Below are 12,378 nucleotides of genomic sequence, written 5' to 3' on the forward strand. Positions count from 1 at the left end.
ACAGCCATAAAGCCCCTAAAATCACACTAAGAAAGCCAGTTAGCCTCCCAGGACACCTAGGATTCCCTCCAAGAAAGGGAACCATCCGTTCCTCCCGTGACGGTCAGCATCCTCCACAAAGGCCACTGGAAGCACACCTGTCGTTAAACACGGTGGCTTCGTTACTCATCCTGAGGGGGAACCCACGTCATGGGGACTGTGGGGCTGATCCGTAAGAAAGAGGGTGTTAGAAAGAACTTACAGGATTTGGGCTTTGGGCGGATGTTTCGGGGAGTGTTCAAGGAAGCAGGGGTGTGCTCTGGACTGGGTGCTGAGGCGAGGCGAGACAGTTCTGGGATCGGGTAGCTCCATCAGTGTTTTCTAGAAGGAGGTGTGAGGAGCGTGACGGACGGTGTCATTCAGAAGGAAGACACTCGCTGGTATCAGCCGGGAGAGGGGAGGATTGGCATTTTGGGGTGGGCACGACAAGCTGGTTTTTGTCTGTTTGGACAAAAGAGCAAGTGGTCCTGTTTTGTGTCCCTTCATCACCGGGGCCACGGCACCTCAAGCTGCTGTTCTGCGAGGTCATTTGCGTGCAACCGGAGAACCACGTGGCGTCTCCTTGAGCGCCAGGCCCGCTGCGACCAGCCGTGCAGCCCGGCTCATGGTGCCAGGCCGCCTCCTCGATGTCAGCACTGCTCTTCCTTCTTTGCCAGTGGAGGGGGGAAGCCTTCAAGAGACAGATAGGTGTTTGCAGGGCAGAAGAAACTAGCCTGGCCACGGAAGCCCAGGGCTGTGTCATCGGCCCCTGACATTGGGCCAGGGAGCGGGGAGCAAGAGAGAATTCTGGAGAGGTCGTCAGAGAATGATATGTGGAAGGACCAAGGGGTCAAGTGGGGGAGCTGACGTGCTCCGGGTTTTCGGACGGTCCCCAGGAGCCTCGTGGGAGATGCATTGCTGACAACGAGCAGGTCTGTTCCCCTTTCCTTCCCTGTGGCCACACCCCTGGCTCAGGTCCCTTCTCCTACCTGCTCTGTTGCAACAGGTCCTTCTTGTTCTGCCTGCTTCTCATCCAGCTCCCTCTCCCATCCACGTGCTCCTGCTCTGGCCAGGGTGATCTTCTTGGAATCCCACATCTTCTCCTGTTACTGCGTTCCTCGAAACCTTTTGATTCCCCATCAGCCACAAGGTGAGAATCTGTACTGTGTGGCGACTCACTTTGCTTTTCCTGATCCTCTCACGGTTCCCTGGGTCTCCCGCTGCCACCTGGAAATCTGTATTTCAGTGTCTCCGAATTATGGCAAATCCGTTCTTTCCAAAACTTCTCAAGATCCCCTTCCTGTATTCTCCTCCTCGCCACCCCCACCCCCCCCCAACTCCGTGAATCGGGCCACTGTGTCCTTCAGGTCCCACGTGCAAAAGGGAGGAGTCCTCTTGGAACTCTGCTTTTACTTCCTTACCCCCTTGTGTGATCATTCTCCCAGACCTGTGATTTTATCTGCTAAATATTTCTGGAATCTGCCTCCTTTTCTCCACCTCTGCTTTTGCCCTCTCATTCCGAGTTAAGGTCATTTGGGGTCTGAGCCAGGGTTCTAGTCTGCTTACTGAGCTTCCAGGCGCTTCTACCGCCTCCAAATCCCTATCTCCCCCTGAAGCCAGAGGATTGTGGAAGGCCCATTCGTTCATGTCACTGCCTAGTTTCCTGGCTCCTTGTTGCCGTTCGAGATAGGCCCAAACGTTCCTTCTGTGTGTGCACGGCTGCTCGGTCCTTCTTCTCCAGTCTTGCTTCCCGCTCGCCTTCCCTGCTGTACACGATCCGGTCATTCCTTCCAATGTGCCCTGTGCCCGCCGGCCTTGGGGCGGCTCGGCTGCTCCCTCTGCCCAAGATGCTCTTTCCCGCAGCCGCCCTGCCTCACGAGCTCTCATCTTCCCTCAGATGACTGCAGTCACTCCACATTCTTTATTGAACGCCTACTCAGTTGCCAGAGGCTCGGTTCTTGTGCGCTTCCCGATGTGACCCAAACAGACCTTGGTGGAGCTGTTAGGGAGCCTTTCTTCCGGGGAGAGAATCAGCCAGGAAACACAGAGGCAAGGAATGTGGCGCATCAGGGGTCCTGGATGCTGTCGGAGCGTTGGAAGGGGTTGTCCTCTGAGCTGGGATGGCCAGGGACGGCCCCCTGAGGACAAGAGTGGGGAAAGCCTTGCAGGAGGTTGAGGGAGTGGGCCCCGTGCATGTCTGTGGGAACAGTGTCCCAGGCAGAGAGAAGGGGGAGTAGGAAGCCCTCCGGGGAGGGAGCTGGCCTGACTTGTTCCAGGAATGACAAGGCCAGAGTGAGGGAGAAGGGGAAGAGTAGCAGATAGGGTGTTAGGGACCTGGGACGGTGGCCACTGGGGGATTTTGAACTGAAGAGTGAGGTGACCTGACTTGGGTTTTAATGGGATCACTTCGGCTTCTCTGTTGAGAACAGCGAGGGTGAAAGCAGGGCGATCAGTTAGTAGGCTACTGGAATATTCCAAGTCAGAGATGCTGCTGGCTTGGGTCAGGATGGTAGGGGTGGAAGTGCTGAGAAGCGATCCAGATTCTGGGTACATGTTGAAGGGAGAGCTGATGGGATGTACTGACAGATTGGATGTGGGTGAGGCCGATGAGTCCAAGAAGGTGCCCAGCCTTCTGGCTCATGTGAGATGCGGCTCCCTCCGGAGGCCCCTGACAGCTGCAGACAAGGTCTAGCTCATTATCTGTTCTCTGTGCATCTCCTTTGTGGCAGTCAGTCCTGTTGCTACGCAGACATCTCGTTTAATGTTTGTCTCCCCCGTGGGAATAATGGTGCCGAGAGGGACCATGTGTGTCCAGTGCCATGAGCCTTGTAGACCCCTAGTAAGTATTTCTGAGCCCCAGAGTGATGAGGAACTGAATGTAGATGCTCAAGGTTGTATTTCCTGATGAGGTCTCCAAATTCCCATGTTCTTTCTCACTGGTTTTGAGTGGTCTGTGTGTTTTAGAAACCAGGCCAGGGCTGTAAGACGGAAATTGTATTGTGAGAATTCCAGAAGTTTTTCTGTTGTCACCCGCATCGAAAATGTCCCCCTTGACGTGCAAGTGGGTCAGTGGATCACCTCTTGGGAGAGGCAGCATCTTACGGAGGGCCTAGGCCTTCCAGCTCACTGATGGCATCTACACAGCTCTGTCCATAGTGCAGGGCTGAGTTTGTGATCTCAGATATTCTGAAGATGAGGGCTGCTGTTTTCCCTGCCCAAAGAAGACATGTTGCTGTATTTATTTATTTATTTAGATTTTATTTATTTATTTGACAGAGAAATAGAGAGCACAAGCAGGGGGAGCGGCAGGCAGAGAAAGAAGCAGGCTCCCCACTGAGCAGGGAGCCCGACGTGGGACTGGGTATCAGGACCCTGGGATCATGACCTGAGCCGAAGGGAGACGCTTAACTTTTTAAATGACAAATATGAAGTGATTTTCCCCACTTAGTAATCTTATTTGAATAGACGGTGCATATAATTTTTTGCATTGTTTTTTTTAATGGTTGAATGGTATTATACAGAGTGGTTGTATGTTTGTGACCATCCTTGTGTTCATGATTTGGGTGGCTATGATTTTGTTACTAAGATAGGGTTCCGAGGGGCGCCTGGGTGGCATAGTTAAGCGTCTGACTTCGGCTCAGGTCATTGATCCCAGGGTCCTGGAATCGAGCCCCACATCAGGCTCCCTGCTTCGCAGGAAGCCTGCTTCTCCCTCTCCCACTCCCCCTGCTTGTGTTCCGTCTCTCGCTGTGTCTCCCTCTGTCAAATAAATAAATAAAATCTTAAAAAAAAAAGAGATAGGGTTCTGATGAACATCTTTGCATGTGTGTTTGAGTTTTCCAGTGAAATGGATTTCAGGGGAGAAGCTTCTGCAAAATGGTCGTCAGAAGAGGTTTAGTCACTTTCTGTTCTCACCCATAGTAAATGAGATAATAATCACAGAGTATTCTCAGTCTCTTAAATTGTTTGTCAACTGGCAGGTAGAAAATAATGCCTCTTTTAAATATATATATATATTTCAATGATGTATTTATATGAGAGAGAACACGGGGGGAGGGGCAGAGAGAAAGGGAGAGAGAGAATCTCAAGCAGACTCCAGCTGAGTACAGAACCTGACTGGGGCTTGATCCCACAACCCTGATCCAAAGTCAAAAGTCAGATGCTTAAGTGATTGAACCACCCAGGTGCCCCTTAAATTTATATTTTCATAATCACTAGTAAGACTGAGTATTTTTAGTTGTTCACTGTCACTGATAGCTTTTTACATGAACCCTTACTCCTTACCATTTTTCTGCTGGGTGGTTGTCTTTTTGTTTGGTTATTTATAGTTTTATTATCGATTTTGAGGAACATTTTATATGTAGGATAGTAGTCCTTTGCCTCTGTAATGTTGCAGTATTTTCTCTCAAACTGTTGTTTATCTTTCAGTTTAGCTTGTACCATACATTTCATGATATGTTTCGTTCTGAATCTTCATGGTGCCAAATCTGGCAGTCTAACTTTATGGCTGGTGGCTTTTAGATTCTGCTTTAAAAACCATTTTCAATCACTACATTTTCTTTTAGTACTTTTATTGTTTTGGCTTCTATTGCTCAGACCATTCATCTGTCTTTATTATTTTGTATGTTATAAGGTAGCAGTTTTTGTCCCTACACCATCTAGTGATGGTCTGTATCCCCCAAGGATTTAAAACATCATTTAGATACTAAATTCTTATATATACTTTAATACAGCAATACCTGTATCATTCTTCACTTCCAGTTTGACTTGCTTTTTTCATTTTGATCCTTAAACATTTGACTTGTGATGTAACTTATCTGTGAATTGATTGAGAGCTCTCATAGATTGCTTCTAGAGTAAGAATAGGTTTGTACCAGGGAATAGCACCGTTTTCTTAGTTCATTTTAAGCAGCTGTACTCCAGGAAGGAAGAAAAGAAAGGGACACTGGCAATAGCTTTTCAGGAAGCACTACTGTGTGGACTTCAACATATGTGTCATTGGCCAGAACTAGGCATGTGGCCCTACCCCTAGCTGCAGGAACATGTGGGAGGGGAGAATTTCTCAGGGGGCAGATTATTACCTTGAAGAAAATTGGGGTCCTCTTAGTAAGGAAGAAAGGGCAAGGGGATATTGACAGGGGATCTTAGAGGGCCAGCTACATCTCTCATCTTTTTTTTTTTTTCTTTTAGAATTTTCCCAGGTAGGGGTGCCTGGGTGGCTCAGTAGGGTTGAGCGTCTCTTTTTTTTTTTTTTTTTAAGTTTTTTTTTTTTTTTTTAAAAGGAGAGACATAGTGAGAGCAGGAACACAAGCAGGGGGAGTAGGAGAGGGAGAAGCAGGCTTCCCGTGGAGCAGGGAGCCCGATATGGGACTCGATCCCAGGACCCCGGGATCATGACCTGAGCCGAAGGCAGACGCTTAACAACTGAGCCACCCAGGCGCCCCGGGTTGAGCGTCTCTTAATCTCAGCTCAGGTCTCGATCTCAGGGTTGTGAGTTCAAGTCCCACACTGGACTCCATGCTGGGTGTGGAACCTCCTTAATAAAAAAGAAAGAAAGAAAAAAAAAGAGAAGAATTTCCCCAGGTATTCCTTTTTTTTTTTTTTATATTATGTTAATCACCATACATTACATCATTAGTTTTTGATGCAGTGTTCCATGATTCATTGTTTGCGTATAACACCCAGTGCTCCATGCAGAATGTGCCCTCTTTAATACCCATCACCAGGCTAACCCATCCTCCCACCCCCCTCCCCTCTAGAACCCTCAGTTTGTTTCTCAGAGTTCATCGTCTCTCATGGTTCGTCTCCCCCTCCGATTTCCCCCCCTTTATTCTTCCCTTCCTGCTATCTTCTTCTTCTTCTTTTTTTTTTTAACATATAATATATTATTTGTTTCACAGGTACAGGTCTGTGATTCAACAGTCTTACACAATTCACGGTGCTCACCATAGCACATACCCTTCCCAGTGTCTATCACCCAGCCACCCCATCCCTCCCACCCCCCACCACTCCAGCAACTTTCAGTTTGTTTCCTGAGATTAAGAATTCCTCATATCAGTGAGGTCATATGATACATGTCTTTCTCTGATTGACTTATTTCGCTCAGCATAACACCCTCCAGTTACATCCATGTCATTGCAAATGGCCAGATCTCATTCCTTTTGATGGCTGCATAATATTCCATTGTGTATATATACCACATCTTCTTTATCCATTCATCTGTCGATGGACATCTTGGCTCTTTCCACAGTTTGGCTATTGTGGACATTGCTGCTATAAACATCGGGGTGCATGTACCCCTTTGGATTCCTACATTTGTATCTTTGGGGTAAATACCTAGTAGTGCAATTGCTGGATCGTATGGTAGCTCTATTTTCAAGTTTTTGAGGAACCTCCATACTCTCTTCCAGACTGGTTGCACCAGCTTGCATTCCCACCAACAGTGTAGGAGGATTCCCCTTTCTCCGCATCCCCGCCAACATCTGTCATTTCCTGACTTGTTAATTTTAGCCATTCTGACTGGTGTGAGGTGATATCTCATTGAGGTTTTGATTTGGATTTCTCTGATGCCGAGTGATGTTGAGCAATTTTTCTTGTGTCTGTTGGACATTTGGATGTCTCCTTTGCAGAAATGTCTGTTCATGTCTTCTGCCCATTTCTTGACTGGATTATTTGTTCTTTGGGTGTTGAGTTTGAGAAGTTCTTTATAGATTTTGGATACTAGACCTTTATCTGATATGTCATTTGCACATATCTTCTCCCATTCTGTCGGTTGTCTTTTGGTTTTGTGGACTGTTTCTTTTGCTGTGCAGAAGCTTTTTATCTTGATGAAGTTCCAATAGTTCATTTTTGCCCTTGCTTCCCTTGCCTTTGGTGATGTTTCTAGGAAGAAGTTGCTTCGGCTGAGGTCGAAGAGGTTGCTGCCTGTGTTCTCCTTTAGGATTTGGATGGACTCCTGTCTCACATTGAGGTCTTTCAACCATTTTGAGTCTACCTTTGTGTGTGGTGTAAGGAAATGGTCCAGTTTCATTCTTCTGCATGTGGCTGTCCAGTTTTCCCAACACCATTTGTTGAAGAGACTGTCTTTTTTCCATTGGACTTTCTTTCCTGCTTTGTCAAAGATTAGTTGACCATAGAGTTGAGGGTCCATTTCTGGGCTCTCTATTCTGTTCCATTGATCAATGTGTCTCTTTTTGTGCCAGTACCATACTCTCTTGATGATGACAGCTTTGTAATAGAGCTGTAAGTCCGGAATTGTGATGCCGCCAGCTTTGCTTTTCTTTTTCAACATTCCTCTGGCTATGTGGGGTCTTTTCTGGTTCCATACAAATTTTAGGATTATTTGTTCCATTTCTTTGAAAAAAGTGGATGGTATTTTGATGGGGATTGCACTGAATGTGTAGATTGCTCTAGGTAGCATTGACATCTTCACAATATTTGTTCTTCCAATCCATGAGCATGGAATGTTTTTCCATCTCTTTGTGTCTTCCTCTATTTCTTTCATGAGTATTTTATAGTTTTCTGAGTACAGATTCTTTGCCTCTTTGGTTAGATTTATGCCTAGGTATCTTATGGTTTTGGGTGCAATTGTAAATCGGATCGACTCCTTAATTTCTCTTTCTTCTGTCTTGTTGTTGGTGTATAGGAATGCCACTGACTTCTGTGCATTGATTTTATATCCTGCCACTTTACAGAATTCCTGTATGAGTTCTAGCAGTTTTGGGGTGGAGTCTTTTGGGTTTTCCACATAAAGTATCATATCATCTGCAAAGAGTGAGAGTTTGACTTCTTCTTTGCCAGTTTGGATGACTTTTATTTCTTTTTGTTGTCTGATTGCTGTGGCTAGGACTTCCAATACTATGTTGAATAGCAGTGGTGAGAGTGGACATCCCTGCCGCGTTCCTGACCTTAGGGGGAAAGCTCTCAGTTTTTCCCCATCGAGAATGATATTCGCTGTAGGTTTTTCATAGATGGCTTTTATGATATTGAGGTATGTACCCTCTATCCTTATACTCTGAAGAGTTTTGATCAAGAAAGGATGCTGTACTTTGTCAAATGCTTTTTCTGCATCTATTGAGAGGATCATATGATTCTTGTTCTTTCTTTTGTTAATGTATCACGTTGATTGATTTGCGGATGTTGAACCAACCTTGCAGCCCAGGGATAAATCCCACTTGGTCGTGGTGAATAATCCTTTTAATGTACTGTGGGATCCTATTGGCTAGTATTTTGGTGAGAATTTTTGCATCCATGTTCATCAGGGATATTGGTCTGTAGTTCTCCTTTTTGATGGGATTTTTGTCTGGTTTGGGGATCAAGGTAATGGTGGCCTCATAAAATGAGTTTGGAAGTTTTCCTTCCATTTCTATTTTTTGAAACAGCCTCAGAAGAATAGGTATTAGTTTTTCTTTGAATGTTTGGTGGAATGCCCCTGGGAAGCCATCTGGCCCTGGGCTTTTGTTTTTTGGGAGATTTTTGATGACTGCTTCAATTTCCTTAGTGGTTATAGGTCTGTTCAGGTTTTCTATTTCTTCCTGGTTCAGTTTTGGTAGTTGATACATCTCTAGGAATGCATCCATTTCTTCCAGGTTATCTAATTTGCTGGCATAGAGTTGCTCATAATATGTTCTTATCATTGTTTGTATTTCTTTGGTGTTGGTTTTGATCTCTCCTCTTTCATTCATGATTTTGTTGATTTGGGTCATTTCTCGTTTCTTTTTGATAAGTCTGGCCAGGAGTTTATCAGTCTTGTTAATTCTTTCAAAGAACCAGCTCCTAGTTTCATTGATCTGTTCTATTGGCGGCCTCCCAATCTCTGCCTCAGAGGAGCCGAGAACTCGGCCCCGCTCCTCAGTGAGCCCCCAGAGAAAAGCCGCCAGTCATTCCCGTCTCCCCGGTCTCCGGCTGCACTCCGTGCTCACCCGGCCTGTGACCACGCATTTCTTTCTCTGGCATCCGACCCCGTGTGGAGTCTTCAAACCCAGCAGATCCCTGCGGTGCGCTCCCGCGCCGCTCCTCCCGGGGGAAGAAGGTGAGTCTCCCCGGATCTGCCGTTTTTTGGGTCCCTGCTGGAGAAGCAGGGGCCCAACTGTGCCGCGGATCATGGTTAATGGCAACCCCGAGCTGAGAGCCTGTGCCTCGGCTCTGCCTCTGCAGCCGGCTTCCCCGCTCCGATACCTGGGAGCTCTGCCACCCTCAGGCACCCCCGGTCTTTCTGTGACCCCGAGGGTCCTGAGACCACACTGTCCCACGAGGGTTCCACCCCCTGCTTAGCCATCGGAGTGACGTCCCTCAGCGGAGCAGACTTCTAAAAGTTCCGATTTTGTGCTCCGGGGCTCTGTCCCTCCCCAGAAGCGGCCGACAGAGGCCCCCCCCCCCCCCCCCCGCCCGTCTATCCTCCTCAATATTGCCTCGGATTCACTTCTCCGCACGTCCTACCTTCCAGAAAGTGTCGCTTTTCTGTTCAGAGAGTTGTTGCTCTTCTTTTCTTCGATCTCCTGTTGAGTTCGTAGGTGTTCAGATTGGTTTGATCCCTATCCAGCTGAATTCCTGAGAGGAGACGAAATCCAGGTCTCCTACTCCTCCGCCATCTTGCTCCGCTCCCTCTATTTATTACTTATTTTTATTTTTATTATTTTTTTTATTTATTACTTTTTTTTAAAGATTTATTTATTTTAGAGAGAGAGAGTGCGGGGCGGGAGAAGGGCAGAGGGAGAGAGAATCCTGAAACAGACTCCTGGCTGAGGACGGAGTCCGCCACGGGGCTTGATGCCAGGACCCCGAGAAAATGACCTGAGCCTAAACCAAGAGTTGGCCGTTCAACTGAGACACCCAGGTGCCCCTCCATTTGGTTGAAATGTTAAAGACATTTATTAATTCACAAGATATCCATTGAGGGGCAAGGGCCAAAATGGCTTCACATGGCCTTTGGGATCCAGGCTCCTTTCCCTACTTCTGGTTGTCCTAAGGCTGGTTTCCTCATGGTTGCCAGAAGACCTTCAGTGGTAATCTGGGCTTCAGCTCCCTGGTTTAGAACACTAAAACTTTGATTCCTTGTAGTGTAGACGGGAGAGAGTTTAGGCTACCATAGCATTTTGCACGTTGTGTAGACCAGAGAGTGCAGGCTCTTTCTTTTTTTTTTTTTTTAAAATTCTTTATTGTACCAAATTCGACTTATATTAGGTGCTGAAGCATCTGAAGTTCAATGTCCTATTATTTATTACAGTTTTTTTTAAATTTTATTATGTTATGTTAGTCACCATACAATACATCATTCGTTTTTGATGTGGTGTTCCACGATCCATTGTTTTCGTATAATACCCAGTGCTCCATGCAGTACGTGCCCTCCTTCATACCCATCACCGGGCTAACCAATCCCCCCTCCCCTCTCCCCTCTAAAACCCTGTTTGTTTCTCAGAGTCCATAGTCTCTCATGGTTCATCTCTCCCTCCAATTCCCCTCCCCACCCATTTTTCCCTTCCTTCTCCTAGTGTTCTCCATGCTATTCCTTATGTTCCACAAATAAGTGAAACCATATGATAATTGACTTTCTCTGCTTGACTTATTTCACTTAGCATAATCTCCTCCAGTCCCATCCATGTTGATGTAAAAGTTGGGTATTCATCCTTTCTGATGGCTGAGTAATATTCCATTGTATATATATACCACGTCTTCTTTATCCATTCATCTGTTGAAGGGCATCTCGGCTCTTTCCACAGTTTGGCTATGCGGACATTGCTGCTATGAACATTGGGGTGCATATGGCCCTTCTTTTCACTACATCTGTGTCTTTGGGGTAAATACCCAGTAGTGCAATTGCTGGGTCATAGGGTAGCTCTATTTTTAAATTTTTGAGGCACCTCCATTCCCACCAACAGTGTAAGAGGGTTCCCCTTTCTCCACAACCTCTCCAACATTTGTTGTTTCTTGCCTTGTCTATTTTTGCCATTCTAACAGGTGTAAGGTGGTATCTCAGTGTGGTTTTGATTTGAATTTCCCTTATGGCTAATGATGATGAACATTTTTTCACGTGTCTGTTAGCCATTTGTATGTCTTCTTCAGAGAAGTATCTTTTCATATCTTCTGCCCACTTTTTGGCTTGATTATTTGTTTTTTGGGTGTTGAGTTTGAGAAGTTCTTTATAGATCTTGGATACCAGCCCTTTATCTGTAGTGTCATTTGCAAATATCTTCTCCCATTCTGTGGGTTGTCTCTAGCATTTTCTAGCTTGTAGCTGTTGTGTTTCTTTGTTTCTGGTTTTCCCCACTACAACGTGCTGAAAGCAACGACTGGTACCTAATACAGAGCCGGGGGAAATGCTTAGGTAGTCATTCATGAGTTTTACAAAACAATCCTGGATCTTCTTTCCTACAGACACAGAACTTCTGGTCGAGCAGAGTTGTCTGACTGGCTCTTGCCAGTAAGTTTGCTGAGGGAATAGGTGGTAGCAGGTCTTCTTGGTGAGAGATGAGGTGAGGTTCTGTCCTCTCTAGGGTCCTGGGGAAGGAGTTAGCCACATGAGTAAAGAGAGGGAAGAAATGGGCACCATGGGGAGGGTGAGGGGCCGTGTGTATGAGCACCAAGATGGATGGCTGAGTCTGCTGACATTTGTAATGGAGCACCTCTGTTGGACCAACAGACGTGCCTCTGTTGGTCTTTTGAGGTAGATGATTTTCCTTCTTGACCTGGTTCCTGAGAACTGGGTCAGATCCTACTGACCTCAACTCACCTGCCTCCTTTCCTCCTTTCCAGGTTTGCAGTAAGCCTTGGCTACTGGCATGACCCTTACATCCAGCATTTTGTAAGACTGTCTAAGGAGAGGAAGGCCCCCGAAATTAACAGAGGCAAGTGACCCCCTCCCTCCCAGCGTCCCCTCATCAGCCCAGAGACCTGAGCTTTTAGGGATTCATTCTACAAAAGAGAGAGTTCCAGTGTTCATTCTCTCCAGTGGCGTATGAAAGTGCTCATTTTCCAACATCCTCACCAACACAGTGTATTAGGAACCTTTTCATCATGGTTAATCTGATACATGAAGAATGGTATCTTACAGTAATTTTATTTTATATTCCTCTTATGTGGGGGTGAAGTTGAAGATCATTTTTATGTGCTTAAGAGGAAGAATTTTTTACTGTGAACTGTCTGTTCAAGTAAGGAATTACTTTCTTGGCCTTAGTAAAATGATAGTAACACTGTCAGGCTCTGCAAGTCCTTTCTATCAAGTCAGTGAAAGGATTTGAGACGGGAGGGTGTCTCAGTCTCAGCGAGATTGAGAAATTCACTAAATGACCACAGTCCTTGTGCATGCAGGGAATCCTGGCCCTAAAGATGGAGCCTATGGGTAGATTGTATAAGAAATGCAAA

The 12,378-nt window shown here is 46.2% G+C and overlaps 1 protein-coding gene across 1 annotated transcript in view; it reads left to right on the forward strand.

Moving 5' to 3' along the window:
* Positions 1 to 894: 894 nt before the first annotated feature.
* Positions 895 to 12,378, forward strand: part of LCMT1 (leucine carboxyl methyltransferase 1) — a gene marked incomplete at its 5' end in the record, with an annotated part of 41,742 nt that continues 30,258 nt past the window's right edge. The window contains 2 exons of the mRNA XM_044915271.1: positions 895 to 950; positions 11,770 to 11,861. Coding sequence (XP_044771206.1) covers positions 895 to 950; positions 11,770 to 11,861 — 148 coding nt within the window. The remainder of the gene's footprint in view (positions 951 to 11,769; positions 11,862 to 12,378) is intronic.

Source organism: Neomonachus schauinslandi, chromosome 5, assembly GCF_002201575.2.
Source record: "Neomonachus schauinslandi chromosome 5, ASM220157v2, whole genome shotgun sequence".
In the NCBI taxonomy this organism is placed as follows: Eukaryota; Metazoa; Chordata; class Mammalia; order Carnivora; family Phocidae; genus Neomonachus; species Neomonachus schauinslandi.